The sequence below is a fragment of the Chiloscyllium punctatum genome, chromosome 23 (genome assembly GCF_047496795.1).
Source record: "Chiloscyllium punctatum isolate Juve2018m chromosome 23, sChiPun1.3, whole genome shotgun sequence".
Lineage (NCBI taxonomy): Eukaryota > Metazoa > Chordata > Chondrichthyes > Orectolobiformes > Hemiscylliidae > Chiloscyllium > Chiloscyllium punctatum.
Window position 1 is genome coordinate 62,824,994 of NC_092761.1, and position 25,434 is coordinate 62,850,427.

The 25,434-nt window shown below is 42.3% G+C and overlaps 1 protein-coding gene across 1 annotated transcript in view; it reads left to right on the forward strand.

Annotated features, from left to right (window-relative positions):
• LOC140494115 (endothelial cell-selective adhesion molecule-like) overlaps positions 1–25,434 on the forward strand; it is a 139,261-nt gene that overhangs the window by 93,334 nt on the left and 20,493 nt on the right. The window contains exons 2-4 of the mRNA XM_072593119.1: positions 10,561–10,700; positions 14,221–14,431; positions 17,675–17,833. Coding sequence (XP_072449220.1) covers positions 10,561–10,700; positions 14,221–14,431; positions 17,675–17,833 — 510 coding nt within the window. The remainder of the gene's footprint in view (positions 1–10,560; positions 10,701–14,220; positions 14,432–17,674; positions 17,834–25,434) is intronic.

Below are 25,434 nucleotides of genomic sequence, written 5' to 3' on the forward strand. Positions count from 1 at the left end.
GCGTTATAAAGTTTTTTTCTCATTGCCATCTCCCAGATCATCCCAGTAATTTTGCTTGGTGTCTACATCTGTAACAATTAGTTCCACTTGTTCCTGCAATTGGAAACAGTTTCTCCTTATTTGCACTTCTCAAACCCTCCATGATCTAAGTTTGGAGAATGCTGACAAAGACTAGATTTGAACACCACACAGAGTGATGCAGATGATGTGCTGAAGAGATGTGAGACAGACAGACATGCCTCTGAGGAAAAAAATTATTTCCTGATACTTTTGCACAGCACTGTGCTGCTGATCAACTCACTTTACAAGGAGCCTGTACAACACTGCCCTCTTGTGTACAACTGTAGGTTTACAGTCATCTAACAAAGTATTCTGCTTTCATTAGAGTTGATGGTAATTAAATGATGGTAGGATCTATTGAAGCTCTTGGAGAATGAGTTGAGGTGAAAATTTATGTTTTTCAAATGAATGTTGTATTGATGATAGTTTTATTGGGTTGCTATGTGTTTAAAGATTTGACTGTTTTAACAAGGTTTATCTGTCTACAGCATTGTGTCCAATCATTAATACAAGAGCCTTCGAATCTGATCCAAAAGGTATACACCCAGCCCTACTTTTTCCTGCATGTGTGTACATGGTGTACGTACTATTAAAATGGAAAGAGATTGTAGAACTCTGTGGTACAGAGAGAGCTGTGTGTCTTTGTACATGAATCACAAAAAGTTAGTGTGCTGGTATAGCAAACGATTAGGAAGGCAATGGAACATCACTGTTTATTATATAGGGATTAGAATATGAAAGTAGTGTAGTTTTAGTACGATTTTACAGGGTATTCATGAAACAACATCTGAAGTGTGCACGTTTGGTCTCCTTACCTAAGAAGAAAAAGGATTACATCAGAAGCGGTGTAGAAAAGGTCATATGCTTGATTCATGGGAGAAAGGGGTTAACTTAAGAGGAAAGCTGGACAGTTTACACCTGTTTCATTTGGAATTTAGATGAGGTGTGGTTTTAATAAAACAGGGAGGAATTGACAGGGTGGATGCAGGATGGATTTTTCTCCTTGTGAGAGAGACTAGAATTGGGGATATTATTTAAAAATTAGGGGTCTCTCACTTAAGGCAGAGATCAAGAGACTTTTTCCTCTTTGAGGGTCTTTAGTGCATTGAGTTTTGTTCCCCAAAACGTTGTGGTAATAAATTCATTTAACATTTTTAAAGCTTGATTAGAAAGATTCTTAATTGGCAAGTGGTCCAAAGGATTAAGATTAGAGTGATGCTGGAAAAGCACAGCAGGTCAGGCAGCATCCGAGGAACAGGAAAATCAATGTTTTGGGCAGGAACCCTTCATCAGGAATCAGCCCTTCATGATGAAGGGGTCCTGCCTGAAATGCCAATTTTCCTGCTCCTCGGATGCTGCCTGACCTGCTGTGCTTTTCCAGCACCACTCTAATCTTGATTCTGATCTCCAGCATCTGCAGTCCTCACTTTTGCCTAAGTGATCCAAAGCATAAAAGGTAGACAAAAAAAAGGCTGCAGTCAGATCAGCCCTGATCAAATCAAAGAGCAGTTTTGTGGGACCAAATAGCCTACTCCTCCTCCTAATTCCTGTGACTGTAGAAAAGTTTTCTTTGCTGATTTGTCCTTAGAGGCTTGAGGTTGGAAAAGGGCTGTCCTTTATGTGCCTGCCTGATTATTGAATAACTCGTACATTAGGCCTTTTAGATTGTTTCAATTAACAGATTAAATGGTAGGGTTTACTTTATAATACCTCAGATATGTTTACTGTATAAAATTAATCTTCATTGGGTCCACCTTACACTGTAAGACAGGCTTATTAAAGTCTGATTTGTATTCTAATGAAGAAAGACCTGGATACTCCGATGGCCAGAGACTCATTGGGACAGTATGGGCTGGAGTTCAGCATCAGGACCCTGCAGAATCCTAGACACAACGAAGTCTGTGGGGATTTCCAGGCAAATTGAAGATTCTGAAGGCACTTCCCCCACATGAAGCCATATTTGGGACCCTGACTAGTGAAGATGAAAATTATTTAAATATTTTCTTTTTATTCTTTTGTACCTCAAAATTGCACTGGATTGTGGCGACAGAACACTTTTCACTGCATCTACCAAAATATATGTGACAATAAATCATTTATTCATCTGGAACCAGCCATAAAGCAATCCTTAATGCCAGAGAATTCAGAAGGTCAGCTTCAACTAAGTTAATGGTTACTTCAGAAAAGTTTGATGATTAAAAACAGAGTTGAGATCCTGAGTCCCCCAACTGAACACATACGTCCCAACTACTTCTGACCAACTCACAACACTGACAATTGCCCCCCACCAGCTTGACCAGAACCTCTACCCAACACAATTCTACCCCACCCCGGGTCCTGAATCCCCCCCTTCTCCCCTGCTGCTGATTGAAGTGGGCACAAGACCCTCTCTGCTGCTCTGAGCCACCTAATATTCTGCCCGTTCACCACTTGCTAACCACAACCAATCATCATATGGGTCAACCTCCTTGCACAAAGACCCCAAAACCCTCAATCCCCACCAGCCTTACACCTACTCCCACCAGCCCTCCATTTCCCTCCCTTCCCAACATTCTCTTCACCTCCTGGTTCCAATATCCACCCCTCCCATCCTACCCTACACACTCCAGCACATACCTGGGACTCTACCTATCAGGTTCTGTAGCATCCTTCCCACTTGGCACTCTGCTTACCTGGGACCCTGAACATAAGCAACTTACACCTGACACTCACCTCTGTGGCACCCTATCAATCTTTATCCCTTAATCAACTGCACTCTATCCCCACACTTACATACTCAGCATTTTATAGCATCTAGGTGAAAGTGTGTACTGCAGATGCTGGAGATTAGAGTTAAGAGTGTGGTGCTGGAAAAGCACAGCAGGTCAGGCAGCATCCGAGGAGCAGGAACATCAATGTTTCAGGCAAAAGCCCTTCATATTATCAATGTATCTGGTTATGCTGTTGGATATAGAACACAGTGACTGACTGTTGTAAAAGGGGACATGATTCGATTTCCAATGGCAATCCTGCAACAAAGAGGAACAGCTATGATTCAAATAAGCTCTGCATTTCTGTAAAGCCAGAATTGGAATTCCTGGCTAGAAATGTGAAGCTCAGTACCAACATAAGTAAATATGAACAAAGTTACAATATGACTGCTGACACTCCACGGAATATTCAGACTATAAACTCTTGGAATCACGAAGAGATTGTGTGCAAACTAACAGTGATTATCTGAACAGAGCAGGCTTGGTTTGAATGCCATTCAGAAACCTATACAAGAAAAATTGAAAGAGTAGGGGAGCAATATTTTGTAGAGAGCTTCACTTCTCTTGGATCTGAAGCTATTCCAAACCAATAAATAACTACTCTACTTCATATTTAAGAACCTAAAATGACATTCTGTCGAAGGATGCATTCAATGAAACAGATCTGGTTAAGAAAGGGGAGATTTAATTTAAAATGAATTTTTTTCTATGGCTGTAGTTTAATCCTTTTCACATGATATTTAATGTCTTTAAACCACATATAGAGAGAATGTATGTACAGATAACTGTAATTTAGCATTCAAAGAAAGCCACATTAACCCACTGTCAGTACTCCTGAATTTATATTTTTTAATTACATTTTAATGTAACATTTGCAATGATGATTTTTCTTGATGATACGTACGGATAGTAGCAATGAAAAATTTAGCTGCAATCATCAATTGTATTTGATGTTGAAAATAAAGTTATATTTGGTATTCTGTGAGCGAGTGAAGCTTTGTATGTTTAATTGTAGTGGCGAGCATTTATATAATTGTGCTCTATTATTTCGATGGAAGTATTAATTCACTTCATATCAATGGTTTAAAGCCAGCACTAAAATTCTGTAAGCAGGAACAATATTGAAATGGATTAGGCCTTAAGGGATAATCTTTCCTAAGGTAATAATTCTTTTTTTTTATTTACTGATGGGATGTGGCCATCACTGGCTAGCATTTATTTCCCAATCCTAATTGACAGCTCCAATCTTTCTCCCCATTGATATTAACCTCCAGAAGATAGAATTGAATTCAATAAGTAATCAGAATTCCCTATACAGTTTAATGAACACATTTGAGATAGTTCGGAATTGGAGGTGCCACAATGCATCTGGTCAGTTGATAATTTGCATAAGAAACATTGAAGTAAAACTTCAACTTATTTCAGCTAGTTACTTCAGAGCAGTCCAGGAGTAATTTGCCAAACCAATGCCTGTGATCTCCTATAGATGTCCAAAATTTAATTTGCTCAGACTAAGCCTGGCCCATATCTCAATTTGGGATTCTCCTTGGTCCAGGGAACCTCTTGAAATTATGTTTGTTTTCTTAGGCACAGTCACTGGTATGTTGAAAACACTTTCCTATCAAAAAATATTTATGAAGAAACAAATGAAGTATTATTTTATTTATATCTATTTCGGTGATTTTAATTTTGACTATTCTAGAGAGAGGCCTTGATACGGATATGTTTCTTTTCGGTCAATAATGAAACATTTTCAACCATATTAATAAAACTGGGCCAGGTTATTATTCATTTAATATTAAAAATACAATTATTTTGCACCTCATGGCCTGATTGTTGCCAGTTTGCTTTGTAGGCTTAGTGCCTCTTGTTTTCAGGTAATTGATTGCCTCCTCCAATACTCTCTTTGAGGCACCTCTGTTTCAATTGTCTGCTTCTATTATTTCTATATTCGTTTGTGGGATGTGGGCGTTGCTGGCTGGTCAGCATTTCTTGCCCATATGTTGTTGTCCTTGAGAAGGTGGTGATGAGCTGCCTTCTTGAACCACTGCAGTCCATATACAGTAGGTAGACTTCTAAGACCTTTGATTGCTGTGAATGCTTCAACTGTATGTTTTGCATTGATATACTGTGCTATTCCATAATTGAGGATGGGGATATTTGTGGAGCCTCCTCCAGTGAATTGTTTAATTATCCACAATCATTCCTAGATGTGGTAGGACTGCAGAGCTTAGAGCTGATCCATTGGTTGTACGATCGCTTAGTTCTTTCTATCACTTGATGCTTATGTTGTTTTCGTAGTCCTGTTTGGTAGCTTCATCAGGTTGACACCTCATCTTCAGGTATGCCTAGTGCTGCTCCTGGTTTGCCCTCTGCGCTCTCCATTGGACCAGGGTTTGATCCACTGGCCTGATGGTAATGGTTGAGCAGGGGATATGTTGGGCCATGGGGTTGCAAATTGTGTTGGAGTACAGTTCAATTGTTGTTGGTGGTCCATGATGCCTCATGGATGCCCAGTCTTGAGTTGCTAGATCCATTAAAAGTATAGCCTATGTAGCACAGTGATAGTGCCACATGGCATGATGAAGTGTCCTTAATATTAGTCCCTAACAACTCTCGTGTGTCTTTATTGTAGAATTAGATTCTCTCATTCTCTTCAGTACTGCAACACTCTTTAGTTACACATGTATATGTTCAATACAATATCTTTCTCATCCACTCCAGACTTCTCTACCTTGTTGATGTTGCAATCACATCATTATTGTTAGCAGATATCACATTCTATTATACACCCTACTCATGTTCTGTAGTGGCCTTGTTTTTAAACTGTCATTACTAGGGACTAGAAACATGCCTTTATAGAGAGCGACAAGTATAATAGCATCTGCAGAAAATTTGTAGTTTAGTCACAAAGTTTTTAAAAAGTTAAAAGATCTGGGAGATCCATGTAATAATTATTAATTTGCCACATAAACGTTTAAACTAATTCTGGAGAGAACAACATTGAATTGCATGAGCAGGGGGATGCTGAATTATGAAAGTGTTTCTGGAATTGTGGATGGAAAGAATTACAGCTCAAGTATTCAGACAATAAGGATTTTGCTCCTTTACAAGAATATAATTTTTTCTAATCCAAGCATCTATCATAGTGAAAACGCACTTTCCACGCCTCAATGACACTGCTATTCATACTGCGTCTTCATCTTCATTGCCTGAACAAATGGAAGGTATTTCCTAAACTCTTATTCTGAAGAGATGCAGTAATTTCTGTAATTTTAATGGCTTTTTGCCAATATGAATGGATTTCACATCTGGTACGTCTCTCCTGCCAAGAATGCAATCCCTCTTGTAGTAAATGGGAAATCTCCACGATAAATCTTCTTTTTGCACCTGGTAGCAGCATATCCTACTCCCAAACCAAGGATAGAACATAAATAATTCATAGCTAAATGTTGAAGATGTCTCCTGTTCAAGTGGTTACTGATGTATATGGATTTTTAAGGATGAATACTTGATTGAGTTCAATAAATATTTCCTACTCTGATATGTCTTGAGGAGTTGGTAAGAGTAAGGTAGGATTCTGTGAAGACAAGCCAAAGGCTAGATCCATTACCTGTAAATAGTTGCAATAAACTATATCTGGTTTATTCCGCAAGACTCTGCTTGATAGACCACAAGGTGGCTTTCCTGGCACACACATGAACACTTAAAGATTCCACACATTTAGAAGATACAGATGGTAGCACACACAAAAGTTCATACAAAGCCTTATAAACAGTGAAATTGTAAACAATGAATACATTTTACATTGAAAGTTAATTAGATAGGTCCAAGCCTTCCTATCTGGTAGATGATCTCTTCTTCTGATAAAGAAAGCACAGCTGCAATGTGCTTTCCCACCATTAGGTTGTGATGTTTCAGGAAGACAGCTTCCTCAACTTTAATTTGGCATACTATATGCTCTGGATATAGGTTTGCTCGCTGAACTGGAAAGTTCATTTTTAGATGTTTCGTCACCATACTGGGTAACATCCTCATTGAGCCTCCGAATAAAGCCCTGGTGGTGTAGCCCACTTTCTGTTTATGCGTTTGGGTTTCCTTGGGTTGGTGGTGTAATTTCCTATGGTGATGTCATTTCCTATGGTGATGTCATTTTCTGTTCTTTTTTTCAGTGGGTGGTAAATGGAATCCAAGTCAATGTGACCAATTACAGACATCTCGGAAATGACTGCCAGACAACTCAGACCACTTGGCATCATGGTAGCCCACAAGCCCACCAACACACTAAAACAGCAGCTAATGAACTTGAAAGACCCTATACACACAACAAGCAAATCTAATGTCATTTACAAAATACCTTGCAAAAACTGTAACAAACACTACATTGGACAAACAGGCAGAAAATTAGCCACCAGGATACATGAACATCAACTAGCCAGAAAAAGACATAACCCATTCTCACTAGTATCCTCACATACGGATGAGGAAGGACACCATTTTGACTGGGACAACACATCCACACTAGGACAAGCCAAACAGAGACACACACGAGGTATGGCATTCCAACTGGAATTCTATCGACAAACACATTGACTTGGATCCCATTTACTATCCCCTGAGAAAAAGAACAGGAAATGACATCACTATAGGAAATGATGTCACCACAGGAAATGACATCACCAACCTAAGGAACCCCAAGCACTAAATAGAAAGTGGGCTACACCATCAGTGCTTCATCTGGAGGCTCACTGATAGTGTTACCGAGTATGGTGGCAAAATGTCTGAAAATGAACCTTCCAGCTCAGCGAGCAAACTTACATCCAGAACCTCAACCTGAGCTACAAATCTTCTAAAACTTGCTAATATTGTATGCTTTATTGGGGAAAATCCTCTACATGTTGGCTGCCACAATGCTGCATTTTTATTGTTCAGAAATACAGATGAGAAAACTTTTGGAATACAATGGGCAATCAGGTACACAAAGACTTTCATATCAGTAAGCAAATTGACAAAAGAGGAAGCACATTATTATAAATTGTTTCCATACATCCATTTTACTTTTTCAAATGACACAGAAGATGTATTACAGAATTGTCAATAAAAATCAGATGTTGACATTCTTCTAAAATTGTTGAAGAACTTCCCATGATGCTTCATGTAAGGTGGACTCCATTGGGCGGTGAGCAATGAATTCTGAGTCAGCCAAAGAAATTGTAATTGCAAGTTGAGCAAAAGAGATGGATCTTTAAAAGGAGTCTTAAACAAAGAAACGGATGTGGACAGATACTGAAATTTAGAGAAGCAATTCCAGAAATTGGGATAATGATGGTTCTGCTGCCAATGAGTGGTGTCAAAAGTGTGGGCAAGTATAAGAGTGTGGTGTTAGGGAGGGTAAGCATTGAGAAAATGGAACTGGTAAGGTTACAGAGGGGACACGGCCACAGAGAAACTCCAGCAAGTTGCTAAGTATTTACAAATTGAGTTGATGCATGAGTAGAAGTAAGTACCAATCAGCAAAGACAAAGATTGTTGTTAACTGGGACTTGGTGCATATTAGATATGTTTAGGAGTGATCTTGATGAATTAATGGTTAAGAAGCCTGGAATATAGAAGCAGCAAAGGTAGTTTTAAGCTCCAGATTTCTGGTCAATATAAGTTCTGAGATTGTTTTCTATCTAAATAATGTGCAGCCTAGTTTGATTAGTGGAGCTCCTAACTTATTCGTTCGTGTGATCTGTACTATGCAGCTCAGTGACCAATCAAAATAACACCTTTCCTTTAAATCTAGGTGAAGAATTATACGTACAGGGGAGAAAGCAAGCTAAATGTGGAAGGAATGATTAGGTGAAAGTTTTGCTTTTAAAACCTTGTAGTCATTAGGAAAGAGAGATTTGTATCTATTTAGTGTCTTTCACAACATCAAGTCATTTCAAATTCTTTTTAAAACAGTGTCACACCTGTGAAATATGGTCACCATTGTAATGTAGGAAATGTGTGCGCACAGCAAAATCTCACAAACAGCAAAAAAATAACAGAGGAGTTATTTGTTTGTTGGAGAGATTACTATTGGCCAGCACCTTGGGGGGTGGACTTCAATATTCTTTGATTTAAAAAGAGACGAGTGCAGTCGGACAGACAACACACTGGTCAAAGGTGTGACTGGGATATTTGGTTCAATGTTGACTGCAGCAGCATTGGCAAAACAGAAATATAAGCAAGCAGAAACTGCCCTGTACCGCACAGTGTGTTGAACTGGCCTTGGGAACTGCAGATCATAGTTGACAACTGCTGTTTGTAAAATAAATAATGCAGTTTGCTAACATATTGGAACAGTTCTTTCTGTCCCAGATCACTGCCTGAATACATGAGCTGTACCATTTCTGAGAAGGGATGCTGTTATTGGGAAGACCCAACTCAACTCAGTGAAGATAGCTAAATTAACTGTGTTTAACTGTATTATTTAACTGTATTAATTTCATGGGGTGTGTCAAAAGTAGTGTTATGTAAATAAGTAGGATTGTCCTGCCACGAATAGAAATTATTTCCTCAGAAAAACATGCACTGTTATGGCTTTTGTTTTCCTCCTTGTTTAAACCAGCCTCCTGATCTCTGTGCAGGGGTGTGTTTTGATCCTGCAGGCTTAATAATTTATTATGTTTAAAAATCTCAAATGTCTCATTTTTATATTCATTGGGTAAGAGCTTGAATAATGACTGTCATGAAAATCAAACACATTCTACTTCCAATATGAACTATTATTATCAAGCATTGGTTTTTCAGCCAGGATTAGTCCAGCTTTTACAGAGGAGAGCTCCTCCTACACTCATATGAAACACTGGTTGGTCAGCTGTAGCAGGGGTTCAGTACAGAATGCCATTTCCACCCATTAGTTTTGCACTTCCCTCTACATGACACAGGCAATTCCCTCTAATTCTACTCAAACAAATAATGTTGGAGAAATTCTGCAGGTCTGGCAGCAACTGTGGAGAGAGAAACAGAGTTTCAAGTCTCTTGTATGACTCTATTTCAGAACCATAGAATCCCTACAGCTTGGATACAGGCCTTGGCCCATCAAGTCCAAACTGACCCATACCCACTCCATCCATGAAAGCCTGCATTTCCAATGGTGAATACATCTAGCCTGCACATTCTGGGTAATTTAACATGGCCAACCTAACCTGAATTTCTTTGAAATCCCACCCATGCATAGAGAGAATGTACAAACACCACACACACAGTTGCCTGAGGGTGGAATCAAACACAGGTCCTTGGCACTGTAAGGCAGCAGTTCTAACCACTGAGCCACCCCTAATTCTAATTCTACTGCTCTTCCAAAGTTAAAATGTAAACTTGATTGAACCTTTCTGCAGAACAGGATTTTGTTTAGTGCTCAGTGGGCCACGGTTGCAGTCTGAAGTCTTTCCCAGATAGCCATGTTTCATGCGTGAATTTGTTGGTGGTAATTGCACTGTTATTTGTCCATCTGAGTGTGTGTCTGCTGAGCTGTTTTCCTACCATCGCCCACTATTCAGCTAAATGTATTTTCCAACAGTGTTAATATCATTGTTTTCCAACTGATAATCGGGAGCTAGAATCATGGCAGCCTAGTTTTCTCCTTAGCTCAAGGCTAATTGTAATGCCTTGGCTGTGATTAGCTTATTCAACACAGATTAGCTTTGGCTGCCTATATCTCAGTTAAATACGAACCGAAACATTCTACTCATATTTCTTTGTTTTTGTTGTCTGATAGAATCATTAGAATTACGGCTGGAGATGCCACCAAAACGAACTGTCGCTGTTGGCAATTCAGTCATCCTGACTGGCAAGATTTCCATCCCCCAGGGAGCAGAACTTGCCTCCGTGACATGGACCAAAAAGAGAGATGGACTAGTAAGTTTAATAGCATCATCAACATCAAGATGTTGGGTTTCTCAGGAACTTGGAGCCTTTGTGGGCCTTTAAATGATGGTCAAGGAGACCCAGATCTTGAAGTCACCATCTTATTTTTGGTGGCTCCTATACATGATGGTAAGGAGGGAGGTGGGGTGTGAAGTGCACTGATGCTAGTTATAAATTAGTTGGATAATTTGAACTCAGTACACATGTCAAGAAATCTGATTTTTGCTCCAGGAATGGCTTCAAACATTGTGTTCCATGACTTCATGACCAAAAGATAATTGCTCTTGAAAGGCAGATGCTGTAAAACTGTGAATTTGTGTTTATTTAAATCTTCTGTGCTTTAAATTTGATTGAAAAAAAATGCCTGCCTGAATCTATGAAAGTAGCAATTGTTTAGCAATTTCAATAGGTATTTGTGGAAGTAGCCTTTAGTGGTTTGATTATAGCATGATTACTACCTGACTCCTTTCCACAACATGACATTAACATAGAACAGGGGTTGATAGTTAAAACGATTATGAAATGATTGCTTGCATTTGATGTGGAGTTATGAATAGACATTTTTTTAATAAACAGTTAATTGTTTGAACGGATTTAATGCATATAATGTCATAGAACCAGAGTCATAGACATGTACATCATGGAAACAGACCCTTTTGTCCAACCTGTCCATGCCGACCAAATATCCCAACCAAATCTAGTCCCACCTTCAAGCACCTAGCACATATCCCTTCAAACCCTTCCTATTCATATACCCATCCAAATGCCTTTTAAATGTTGCAATTGTACCAGCCTCCTCCACTTCCTCTGGCAGCTCATTCCATACACATACCACCCTCTGCGTGAAAAAGTTGCCCCTTAGGTGTCTTTTATATCTTTCCCCTCTCACCCTAAACCTATGCCCTCTAGTTCTGGACTCCCCGACCCCAGGGAAAAGACTTTGTCTATTTATCCTATCCATGCCCTTCATAATTTTGTAAACCTCTATAAGGTCACCCCTCAGCTTCCAATGCTCCAGGGAAAACAGCCCCAGCCTGTTCAACCTCTCCTTATAGCTCAAATCCTCCAACACTGGCAGCATCCTAATGAATGTGAATGATTCTTTTTCAATATAGTAAGTCCTGTAATAAATATTTAGAAACATTTGTTTCATTTCGCATGTTTCCTGAAATCTGCTGAAGGTTGAGTTGGCATGAACGCACAAGAAGAAAGGACAGTTGGTAGGAAGGATCACAAGTTTGTACTGAGTTGGCATAGTTGTTTCTGGAGTCTTGCGAATAAGTAGGTGGTCATGACTTGGCCTGTGCGGTACCAAGTTGTATCAGTGTTATAAGGGATCATGAGGATGACTGGGGATCATCCAGTACACCTTACCCACCGTCCTCTCTCAGCTGCCAATGCAAAGTCAGAACCCGAGACAAAAGCAGAGAATGCTGGAGAAATCCCCCAGGTCTGACAGCAGCTGTCGAGAGAGAAACAGAGTTAATGTTTTGAGTCTGATTTGAATCCTCTTCTGACCTGAAGGTGTTGGGAAGTGGGTTGTGTTTGATAGAGACAGAGAAAGGTTAAGGGCAGTACAAAAGACGAAGACAAAGACATAAATCAATGAGAAAGAGAAAAGGAGATGTAAAATGGGTGTAAATTAAGGTGTATGTGAGAGAGAGAATGAGTCCTGTCTACTAAGAGCAATCTAGATGAGATTTAACCATGACAGGCACCGTGGCTCAGTGGTCAGCACTGCTGCTTCACCGCACCAGGGTCCTAGGTTCAATTCCAGCCTCAGGTGATTGTCTGTGTGGAGTTTGCACATTCTCTCCGTGTCTGCGTGGGTTTCCTCCCACAATCCAAAGATGTGCAGGCCAGGTGGATCGGCTATGCTAAATTGTGCTAGGTGCATTAGTCAGAGGGCAATGGGTCAGGGTGGGTTACTCTGTGGAGGGTTGGGCTGAAGGGCCTGTTTCCACACTGTAGGGAATCTAATCTAAAAAAAATCTGTGTGTGTATCATAGAATCATTGGGCACAGAAACAGATGCTTCAGTCCAACTTAACTGGTCTGATTTGCTTGTGTTTGGTCAATATCCCTCATAAACCTTTCCTATTCATGTACCTGTCCAAATATATTTTAAATGTTGCCTGTACCGTGTTCTCTGGCAGCTCATTCAGTAAGCAAATCACCCTGTGATTGAAAATGTTGCTTCTCAGGTCCCTTTTAAATCTTTCCCACTCACTTTAAACCTATGCCCTCTACTTTTGGACTCCCCTGTCCATGGAAAATGATATACAAGCCTCTATAAGGTCATCCCTCAGCCTTCTATGGTCAAGGAAAGAAATTGTTCCAGCCTCTCCTATAGCTCAAACCCTCTAGTCTTGACAACATCCTTTGAAACTTTTTTGCGTCCTTTCTATTTTAATGACATCCTTCCTACAGCAGGGCAGCCAGAATTGTATGCAATATTCTAAAAGTAGCCTCATTAATGTTTTGTGCAGCTGCAACATGATGTCACAATTTCTAAACCTAATGCTCTGACCAGTGACTAGCTACCTGAAGAAGGAGGAGCGCTCTGAAAGCTTCTACTTGCAAATAAACCTGTTCGACTATCACCTGGTATTGTGTGATTTTTAAGTCTGACCAATGAAGGCAAGCATGCAAAATGCCTTCTTCCCCACCCTGTCTATATGTGGTGCCACTTGAAAGGAACTCTGAAGCTGTACCTTTGGGTACCTCTGTTGGAAGATAAAGTGGTGAAGATACATCATGCATTAGATTCTGATGTTATGGAATCTCAAGGGTTGAGGCTGCAGAGTGCTTCAGGAGAGAATGGGATGCAGCTTGTGCTTTGTTGGAACATTGCAGCGGGCTAGGGGCATGAAGTGTTATTATGAGAGCTAGGGGGTATATTGAAATGGCAAGCAACTGACATTTCTGTGGACTGCGGTCATAGAATTCATACAGCAGAGAAGTAGGCCTACTGACTCTATACCACCCCTCCAAAGAGCACTCCACCCAGCCCCCAGCTCCTATTCCGACCCCCATTCCTGTAACCCTGCATTTCCTATAGCCAATCCACCCAACCTGCACATCTTTAAACTGTGGAAACTGGAGCACCTGGAGGAAACCCACATAGACACAGGGAGAATGTGCAAACTTCACACAGACAGTTAACTGAGGGTGGAATTGAGCCCAGGTCCCTGGCACTGTGAGGCAGCAGTGCTAACCACTGAGCTAATGTGCTGCCCTATTAGGGCAAATCCTGCACTGGATGTTGGGCTCAAAAAAACCTGGGAAAGTCAGTAGATTATCATTGATTAGACCTGAGTCAGAACTAGAGATTGCAATCCAGATCGAAAGATTTGAACCCTTTTAAGGCCATCCAAGCTGGATACCATGTTCATTAGTATAATGTCAACATGAAGAAGTACATTGCTTTAGTTTGGTTCTGTTATGTTTGCTCCATGCCATGCAGGTAACTTTCTTTGTCAAAGATTAATTTTGCTTTTCTCCTTCCCAAGATATTGATGTATACCAATTCTGGCATATTTCCAAAACCTCAATATGAAAACCGTATCGGCTTCAAAAATTCAAAGATGGCTGGTGATGTCTCCATATACATCAATGACACAAAGTTGACTGACACAGATACCTACACTTGCATAGTAGCCATTTCACTTCCTGGTGATGGCAACAAACTTATCTCTGGAGAAACAGCGCTGTTTGTACGGGGTACGTATCATACTGTGCTGGTTCATTAAAGCCAGAGATCAGGGGAATGAAGTGCTTCTAACATTGGTGATTAATTAGCAAATGGGGTTGAGGACTTAGATTAGGTTTGTTCAGTAAACCCCTGTATGAAGAATAAAAGTTTGTTGTCTATGCCCCAAAGTTTCCTGGGCCGTTTTTATGGTGAATTTCAACATTTCCTTTCCGGGGCTAGTTGGATCACCATTTGGCACAAGGTGGGCACAATCCTCCCATTTGCAACCGAGGTCCTACAGGTATACATAAGACCTTGAGTAACATATTTCAATAAATTTGTGGCTGTTTGGCATGGATGAACTTCTTGTTCTATTGCAGGTGGCTATGTCCACCAGTAGGCACATTTATCCCTGCCCCAGCAGACTGAATTTAGCCCTTGCAGACCATTTTTTTTCAGGTGAAAGTGGGGACTGCAGATGCTGGAGATTAGAGTCGAGAGAGCTTCATCAGGGCTTTTGCTCGATACATCGATTCTCCTGGTCCTTGCTTGCTGCCTAACCTGCTGTGCTTGTCCAGCACCAGACTCTCAACTGCCATTTTTTAAGGCTGTCCGGAGTGGGACTTTCCCCCAGTGTGTAGTTTTGGGAAATCCAGTCCCGTTTCGGGTATACTATCTTGATATTAAAGAGTTTTTATATTCACTGTTTTGAGCCACCATTTACATTTGTATTTACTGTTTTGAGCCACCATGAAGGCAACAAGCCATACTCCATATGGCAAGGATCTGAGGCCTACAAGAGCAGGCTTTTTCACTTCTAGTCTGAATAAACTATGCTTTAGGCACCTCAAACAAACTTTGAAAAGACATTCATTTTGAACATGTGTTGGATCCTTACTGAATGCCTAATGTCTGATTTATGCAGCCATCTGGGATAAATAAATAGAAGATATTATAGACGTATGAGAGGCCCAGTACAAAACTGGTACCCACTATCAGTGAGGGAAGGAGCTGCTGGGTTTTATGAGTGGCATGTTGGGTGGGAATCATGGGATAGTCTGCAGATGCTTAAGGTTTTCTTGGCCTCCTCTCATTGGACCTGCTGAAAGAGCAAACACAAAGATGATACCACAACATGGATTCAATCCCAGATCTTTGCTATTCAACACCCCCACCAAAATGACAGGTCAGCATTCTTAGAAAAGGGTGAGAAAAATTGTAGAGTTGAAGGTGAACAGCTTTCATGACAGATTTCATTTGCCTAGATATAGTAAGCCATAACAATGTGGTTGACTCTTAACTGCTCCTTGAAGTAGTCTAGCTAGCAACTCAGTTCAGGTGTTATTATGGAAGGGCAACAAGTGTTGGCTTTGTCAGTGACATCCACGTTTATGAAAGAATAAATTACAGTAAAATTTACATTATCCTGCACCTCAGGATGCTCCACCCATTTGTTGTATGTCTGGGTTATAACTCTATTTGGTCTGCCAAAGCAAAGCTTCACTTATTGATCAAAAGACACATCATCTTCAATCTAATCAGGACATTCCACTCCTTTCCAGCTCTCTCTACTTAATCTGTGCCTCCAATACCATCGCTGCATCATCCTTGTCATTATTTTTGATTCTGGTGTTAATTCCATTCCTCTACATCACAAGTTTTTAACTAAATTGTTGCATGTCTATTCTAAATATTTCTTCCAAAATCATAGGCTTCACTGGTTAGTTTCTGTGCTGCTTTGACAATTCTCGCAATCTGGTTGAGGTCTGAATGGTATGGTGATATTTGGGTAACAGATGATAGTGTAACCCATCATATGACTCTGAGGTCAGGAAGGGAGAAAACACCACACTGGAATGAGAACGTAAATGGGTGGCATGGTGGCACAGTGGTTAGCACTGCTGCCTCACAGCGCTGGAGACCCAGGTTCAATTCCCACCTCAGGTGACTGACTGTGTGGAGTTTGCACGTTCTCCCCATGTCTACGTGAGTTTCCTCTGGGTGCTCCGGTTTCCTCCCACAGTCACAAAGATGTGCAGGTCAGGTGAATTGGCCATGCTAAAAATTTCCTGTAGTGTTAGGAAAGGGGTATGGGTGGGTTGTACTTCAGCAGGTTGGTGTGGACTTGTTGGGCCGAAGGACTTATTTCCGCAATATAATCTAAATCCAAATCAAAGAGAGCGGTCTTAGACATTCCATGAGAGAGTAGTATTTGATGTCTTATTGTGTATACATGTAAATAAAGGAATCTTACAATATGTAATTATTTGAAGAGTTTTACATTGGAACAAGGAGCAAATAGCGTCAGGTACAGTGTATGTTCATACACCTACACAGCAAGATACTCCAGACTGGTAAATCAATGTATCTCTAGCAGTACTGGTGTAAAGCACTTACTTTCTGAGGCCTAGCAGTTTGTACTTTTCCTTCTTTCAGTGCAAGTATATCTCTCCTGGATGGTTGCCAATGCTTCTTCTTCCTCAATTTCCAAGATCAGATTTTTAAAAATTCAATTATGTCAAAGCATTAAGGTTTCTCCCTATAGACCCATGATCTATTCAATCATGCATTAGCTTAGTTGTTGCACTTTTTTGCAACGATTACTCCTTCTCTCCTGTTAATTTCTTACCCATGCTTTCACCCTAAGCTGCAACTCTGCCAAGTCTTGACTCTGTACCTTATATTGAAGTTTCAAGCTTGGTTGCCCATCCCTAATTGCCCAGAATTGAGAGTCAACCACATTGCTGTGGGCCTGGAGTCATAGGTAGGGATGGCAGTTTCCTTCCCTAGAGGACATTAGTGAACCAGATGGGTTTTTCTGACAATCGATTCATGGTCATTATGAGATGATATTTCCATATATTTTTGAAAATTATTGATTTCAAATTCCATTATGGTGGGATTCAGAGTCCCCTGCTGGTTCTCTGGATTAAGAGTCCAGTGATAATACCACTAGGCCATCACCTTCCCTTGTGTAATGTGGGATTGTTTAATCCTCCTTATGGTTATGATTCAAATTGCTAATCAGCATTTTTGATTTACTGTCATAATTCATGCTCTGTGCATACCAGATAATGCAAATTTAACTGTATATATGAGACAACACATGTAGTAAGTCCATGAGCATTACCGCAATTGCAATATTTTTGTAAATTGTTTGTCAGCTTGCAAACAAATGTGTTGTTTTAAGTATTGTTGTGTTGTTTCTATTTTATCATTGTACCAACAATCACTTCATGTACATCTGTTTTCTCTTCACATGTCTTACTCAGTTCCACCTTCCCCTCCAAAGTGCACAATTGCTGCTGGAAGCCAATATGTTGGCAGCAATGTGACCCTAAGATGTCACTCAGAAAAAGGTGAACCTGCACCCAATTACTCCTGGACATGGACGACTTCCAGGACAAAGCCTACTTTACGCCGTGGACTTTGTGAGTATGAGAAACTGAAATGTTTTTGCTTTATGTTTGATGGAGAACTAACTATCTGCAAAAGCTGGAAGGTTCCCACACTAAATGTTTCGTATGAGTTTGAATACACTTTCGGAGCACTTCATTTGATGTTAGGGTGCATTGGGACATCCTGAGGTCAGGTAAGGCATGATATAAATGCAGATCTTTTTGAGAGGGTGTGGGTGTAACTTGGGTGCTGGGAAAGAGTGCTTAGATTCTGAGTTGCCATTGTAGTGAATTATTGTGTAAAATTCGATATCAGCATTTCCATTTGCATAGAAAGTGTGGCACTGGAAAAAAAGTACAGCAGGCAAGGCAACATCTAAGGAACAAGAGAGTCGACATTTTGGGCATAACCGTTCATTCGTACTGATGAAGGGTTTTGCCCCAAATGTCGACTCTCTTGCTCCTCAGGTGCTGCTTGACGTGCTGTGCTTTTTCTGGTATGACACTTTATCTACTCTTGACTTTCCAGCATCTGCAGTCCTCGCTATACCCTATTTGCATACAAATCTTGCTTTAATTATGACCTCCAAAACAAGACATGCTATTGAATGATAAAACAACATGGAAGGAGGCCATTAATTTCAATTCTTTCATTGAGTGTGGGTATCAATGGCTTGGCCAATATTTTTTGAGAATGCGGTAACAAACCACTATCATGAACCTCACCTGGTGCAGGTCTGCCATCATTGAGGGAGATGCTGGTGTAATAGTAAAGGTCACTAGCCGAGTAGTCCAGAGAAGAAAGTGAGGACTGCAGATGCTGAAGATCAGAGTCGAGAGTGTGGTGCTGGAAAAGCCATCTGGTCAGGCAGCATCCAAGGAGCAAGAGAATCGGCATTTCAGGCAAGAGCCCTTCATCAGGAATGAGGCTTGTGAGCTGATGGGGCGAAGAGATAAATGGGAGAGGGGTGGGGCTGGGAGGAAGATAGCTGAAAGTGTGATGGGTAGATGGAGGTGGGAGTAAAAATGAGAGGTCAGAGAGGAGGGTGGCGGATAGATGGGAAGGAAGATGGACAGGTTATGAGGGTGGTGCCGAGTTGGAAGGTTGGAACTGGGATAAGGTGAGACCACATTGATGCTGTGTGGTTGGAGGGTCCCAAGGCAGAAGATGAGGTGGTTCTTCCTCCAGGCATTGGGTGATTAGGGAGTGGCGATGGAGGAGGCCCAAGATCTCCATGTCCTTGGTAGAGTGGGAGGAAACGTTGAAGTGTTCGGCTACGGGGTGGTGGGGTTGTTTGGTGTGGGTATCCCGGAGATGTTCGCTGAAGCGCTCTGTAAATAGGCGTCCTGTCTCCCCAATGTAGAGGAGACTGCATCGGGAGTAACAAATACAGTAGTTGCCATTTGTGGAAGTGCAGATGAAACTTTCATGGATGTGGAAGGCTCCTTTTGGGCCTTGGATGGGGGTGAGGGGGCAGGTGTTGGCGCAGGTTATGCAATTGATGTATACTACCCCTTCCCACCCCACTAAACCCCACCCCTCCAATCTCACACTTCCATTCTCGAACCCCAACCCTCCAAACACCTTCCCACCAACCACCACCCTGGTCCTCACCTTCCACCCCACCAATTTCCGTATATATCGCATCATTCTCCATCATTCCGCTACCTACAAATAGACCCCACCACCAGAGATATATTTCCCTCCCCACCCCTATCCACTTTCCGTAAAGATCATTCCCTCCGCGACTCCCTTGTCAGGTCCATGCCCCCCACCAAGCCACCCTCCCCTCCAAGCACCTTCCCCTGCCACCGCAGGAATTACAAAACCTGCACCAACACCTTCCCCCTCACCTCCGTCCAAGGCCCCAAAGGAGCCTTCCACGTCCATCAAAGTTTCACCTGCACTTCCACACGTCATTTACTGTATCTGTTGCTCCTGATGCACTCTCCTCTACATTGGGGAGACAGGTCACCTACTTGCAGAGTGCTTCAGAGAACATCTCTGGGTCACCTGCACCAACCAACCCCACCGTTCGTGGCCGAACACTTCAACTCCTTCTCCCACTCTGCCAAGGACATGCAGGTCCTGGGATTCCTCCATTGCCCACCCCTTAACCACACAATGCCAGGGGGAAAGATGCCTCATCTTCCAACTTGGTACCCTCCGACCACATGGCATCAAAGTGGACTTCACTGGTTTCCTTATTTCCCCTCCCCCCACCTTGTCTCTGTTTCAACCTTGCAACTCAGCATCACCCTCATGACCTTGTCCTACCTGTCCATCTTTCTTCCCACCTATCCATTCCACCCTCCTCTCTGACCTATCACCTTTACCCCCACCTCCATCCACCTATCGCACTCTCAGCTACCTTCCCCAGCCTCATCCCCTCCCATTTATTCTCCACCCCCTTGGCTCACAAGCCTCTTTCCTGATGAAGGGCTTTTGCCCAAAACATTGATTCTTCTGCTCCTTGGATGCTGCCTGACCTGCTTTTCTTTTCCAGCACCACACTCTCGTTTAGTAGTCCAGAGGTCCAGGCTGACACTATGGTGGCGTGTGTTCAAATGTTATCATTATATCTGGTTGAATTTAAAGTCAGTTACTAGCATTGTACAAAGCCAGTCTCAGTGACGGCATGATAATATGATTCATATCTGGATGGATATATAAATAGGAAGGGTTTAGAAGGATATGGGTCAAGTATGGCAAATAGGGCGAGAATAGTGTGGAGTATCTGGTTAGCATGGACGAGATGGACTGAAGGGTCTGCTTCCATGCTGTATGTCTCTTTGACTCTATAACTATCACCGATTGTTGTCAAAACTCAATTGAATCACTGATGCCCATCAGGAAGGAAATCTGCCACCCTTACCTGGTCAGACCTACATGTGACTGCATACATACTGCAATGTGTTTGAATCTAAAATGGGCCACTCAGTTCAAGGGAAGTTTGGGACAGGCAACAAGTGCTAGCTTTACAACTTAGCTCTTGTAGCAACTCTGCCAGAAGGTGTATCATAATACGTCTAATTCTCGGTTTTTCTACAATCAGAGTCTTAGTTTTGCTGATGATGTTCACAGGAAGTTGTGGGATTGTGATGCAGTGAGAGCAAAGGAACAGCTACATTGTTCAAAGTCAAAGTGGTATGTGCTTTAGTGGGGAGCTTGCTGTTGGTGAGGTTCCCACCAGTCTGCTGCCTTTTATCCTTTGAGGCAGAGAGGTTGTGCATTAGGAAGAAGCTATAGAATGAGTTGCTTGTGCACAGTACACACTGCTGCCACTGTTTGTCAATGGTGAAGGGTGTGAATCCTTAACTATGTGGATGAGGTGCCAGTCAAGCACGTTGCTTTGTCCTGGATGTTGATGAGCTAATTGATTGCTCACCATCCAGGCAAGTGGAGATCTTTCCATCACACATCTGACTTGCAGGTTTTGCAGAGGCAGGAACTAAGTTACACACTTAAAAATTCACAATCTCTGGCCTGCTAATGTAGCCGCAGTGTTTATAATGTCAGTTCAGCTCCTGTTGAATGGTGAACCCCTCCTCTGCCTACCTCACCCTACACCAACCCTATCCCAAGGGTGTTGATGGTGAGGGATTCAGCAACGGTAATACCATTAGTTGAAAATCAAGGCGAGTCCTTACGTTCTCTTATTCTGGAGTTAGCCATTGCCTGGTACTTGTACGGTGTGAATACTGTGGTTGCCACTTTTCAGTCCAGGTCTTGCTGCATTTGGACATAAGCTACTTCCGTGTCTGAGAAGTCACAAGAGGGGCTTAACTTTGCGCAATCATCAGAAAATATCCTGACTTCTGACCTCATGATGGAGGGAAAATCATTGATGAAGCACCTGAAGATGGCTGTGCTTAGGACAATACTGTCAGGAACTCCTGCCAAGATGCCTGAGACTGAGATGATTGGTGTAAAACAAGAAACCCACCTTCCTTTGTGCTAGATGTCACTCTTAGAGGAGAGTTCTCTCTCTAATTCCTATTGACTTCAGTCTTGCCAGAGCTTTTGATGCCACATATGGTCAAATGCTGTCTTGATGTCAAGGGAAGTCACTCTTATCTTATGTTGGCATGTGTCCTTCATCAGGAATGTGGCTTTTGGGCCAAGGAGGCTGAGAGAAAAATGGGAGGGGGCTGGGGCTGGGTAGAAGGTAGCTGGGAAAGCAATAGGTAGGTGAAAGTAGAGGTGAAAGTGATAGGTCGGAGAAAAGGGTGAAGCAGATAAGTGGGAATGAAGATGGACAGGTAGGACCGTTCAAGAAGGCGTTGCTGAGTTGGATGTTTGGGACTGGAATAAGGTGGCGGGAGGGGAAATGGGGAAACTGGTGAAACCTACATTGATTCCCTGTGATTGGAGGCTCCTGAGGTGGAATATGAGGCGCTCTTCCTCCAGGCGTCGGGTGGTTAATGTTTGGCGATGGAGGAGGCCTAGGTCCTACATGTCCTTGGCAGCGTGGGAAGGGGAGTTAAAGTGAGAGGAAGTGACCACAATTTCCTCTCCCATGTGGTTGGCGATGCACTCCATTACATCTCCTCCACTTCCCGCACCTCTGCCCTTGAACCCCACCCCTCCAATTGTAACAAGGACAGAAACCCCTGGCCCTCACCTTCCACCTCACCAACCTCCAGATACATCACATCATCCTCCCTCCACCATTTCAGCCACCTACAAACAGACCCCACCACCAGAGATATATTTCCCTCCCCACCACGATCTGTGTTTTGGAGCGACCATTTCCTCTGTGACTCCCTTGTCCGATCCATGCTCTCCACCAACCCACCCTTCCTTCCCAGCACCTTCCCCTGCCACCGCAATAAGTGCAAAACCTGCACCTCACCTCCCCCCTCACCTTAGTCCAAGACCCCAAGGGTCCTTCCACATCCATCAGAAACTTACCTGGACTTCCTCACGTCATTTACTGCATCTGTTGCACCCGATGTGCTCTCCTCTACATTGGGGAGACAGGATGCCAACTTGCAGATCTTTTCAGAGAACATCTATGGGTCACCCACACCAACCAACCAACCCCACTGCCTTGTGATGGAATGCTTTGACTTTTATAAACTATTCAATATTCAAAAATGGCTTTCTCCAAGATTTCCAATTTTGTCATTTATTTGACCCATCTCTAAAAATTAAAATTTCCTGGTAATGCTATTTATGATGCCAATGCTTCCTAATATGGTAAGTATTACATCTTCATTAAAGGATTTTATTCAACAATAATGGCAGTTCAACTGCACTTTACTGCTGTAATGGAGGATTTCGTTGTGCTTGTTCTTTTGGAATTCCATAGCGATACAAAACATCAGCTCTACTAAAATCTGTGAACATGAAGGCAGTTCTTTTTTGAACAAGGGAGTCCATATTCATCCCATTTCTGCATGTCAGGAAATCAAATATGTTGATTTGGCCAGTTATGTGTACATTTTCCTTTACTTCCCAATGTCAACAGAAGAAATTTGCTTTATTCTCATGCCCAACTGTATATGCTAAAATTAACAAATGGAAATTTATCCACATCTGGCAGCCTTAAGTACTCAGGTCAGGGTATGTCACAGTCCAGAGTTCCCTCTCTGTCGATGATGTGCTTTAATTATAACCTTAGAGCTCCCCCTATCGCACCAGTACAGACTCTCCATTCTCCAAACCATTTGTGAATGAGACTGAGTCAAGTTAAACTATCACTAGATTTTTCTAATACATTCGGGGTTGATGCCAACTCTTTTAAATTGATGCTTCATTACTCGTGGAGACAGGAAGATTTCCATTCCATCTTTCTTGCTGGATTTCACCCCAGGCTCCAGGAAGGTAGAGATGTTGGACTATAATTATATCAGTAATTTTTTTGGGCTATTATCCAATGATGTTAGCACATGCACACTTTACAGGTGACAGAAGCCTGCAGCCAGGCCACAATGTCAGTCAATGGGAAACTTCCATTTATTGTCAGTGCTCCTAACTTGTAGCTACCTTCCCCTGTAACCACAAAAGATTCAAAATCTGCCAGCACACTACCCCACCCCCCCAACCCCCTCATCTCACAGGGCCCAAACAGTCCTTCCAGGTGAGACAGAGACCTGCCTCTCCTCCAACCTAGTTTACTGTATCTGGTGCTTCTCTTGGAAGACTAAATGTAAACTAAGGGCACGTTTCTTTGAGCATCTCAGATAAGGGCTAGCCTGACCTCCCGGTCAACCCCCATTTCAATTCCCCTTCCCACTGCCTCTCTGACATGTCCATCCTCAGCCACCTCCATTGCCACAGACTGCAAATTGGAGGAACAACTCCTCATCTTCGTCCTGGGCAGCTACAGCCTGGAGGACTCAATACTGAGTTCTCCAATTTCAAATAACCTTCCTACCCATCCCCGGACTCCCTTTCCAGGCCCGCTTCCTCCCTTCCATTTCTCCAACCTTTCCCTCCGGCTTCCAACCGGAAATATTCCTCCCATCAACCAACCAGGTCATTGCTACCACCTCTATTCAACTTTTACTGCCTCACCATTCTGCCCCAGTCCCCACCTCTAACCTTTTCCTCCACCACCTCTTTATTTTCAGCTCCCACCTCAATTCCTGAAGAAGGGTTATAGCCGAAACATCAACTTCCCCTGGTGCCTGGCTTGCTGTGTTCTTCCAGCCTCCTGCTTATCTACTTTGGATTCCAGCATCTGCAGTTTTTTTTTGTCTCTATCTCAGTGCTACAGCTGACATCCTCACAAGTTTACACAACTTAACACCTTCCATTGCCAGAAGGAAACATCTCTGCAATGCTACTTAAAGGAATCATTGGGACCCTGGGTAATGTGTTCCTGTGCATTTTTGTCCTCTAGCAGGTTTAAACTTTATATGGGCAGAATTGTTTGGAGACTGGCCTAATTGGTGGAGATATGGACTTGATGCCTTGAACTTGAATATCGTTGTAAGCAATGATATATCCTGTCAGAGCTTTTCACCTTGCACTCATCAGACAGATGCAAGAGTACCAAACTACAAATGGAGCAACAATTTATAATGAACAAGTAAAAGAAGCTAATTGATGTGGTACTCTTTGACTAATACAGAATATTTGCACAATCTGGTGTCATAGGATCCCTACAGTGTGGAAGGAGGCCATTCGGCCCATCGAGTCCACACCAGCACTCGGAAGAGCATCCCATCATACCTAGCCTCCCATCGTATCCCTTTAATCCTGCATTTAGCATGACCAATCTACCGAACCTGCTCATCTTTGGACTGTGGGATGAAAGCCACACAGACACAGGGAGAACGTACAAACTCCATACGGATGCCCAGGGCTGGAATTGAACCTGGCTCCCTGTCATTGTGAAGCAGCAGTGCTAACCATTGTATCACCATGCTACCCTGCTGTGGTAAGGTAATGAAAATAATAATTGTGTACAGGTCACTTGTGGAATATTGCATGCAATTCTGGTCTTCCTCTTATCGGAAGAATGTTGTCAAACTTGAAAGGGTTCAGAAAAGATTTACAAGAATGTTGCCAGGGTTGGAGGATTTGAGCTATAGGGAGAGGTTGAATAGGCTGGGGCTGTTTTCCCTGGAGCATCGGAGGATGAGGGGTGACCTTACAGAGGTTTATAAAATCATGAGGGGCA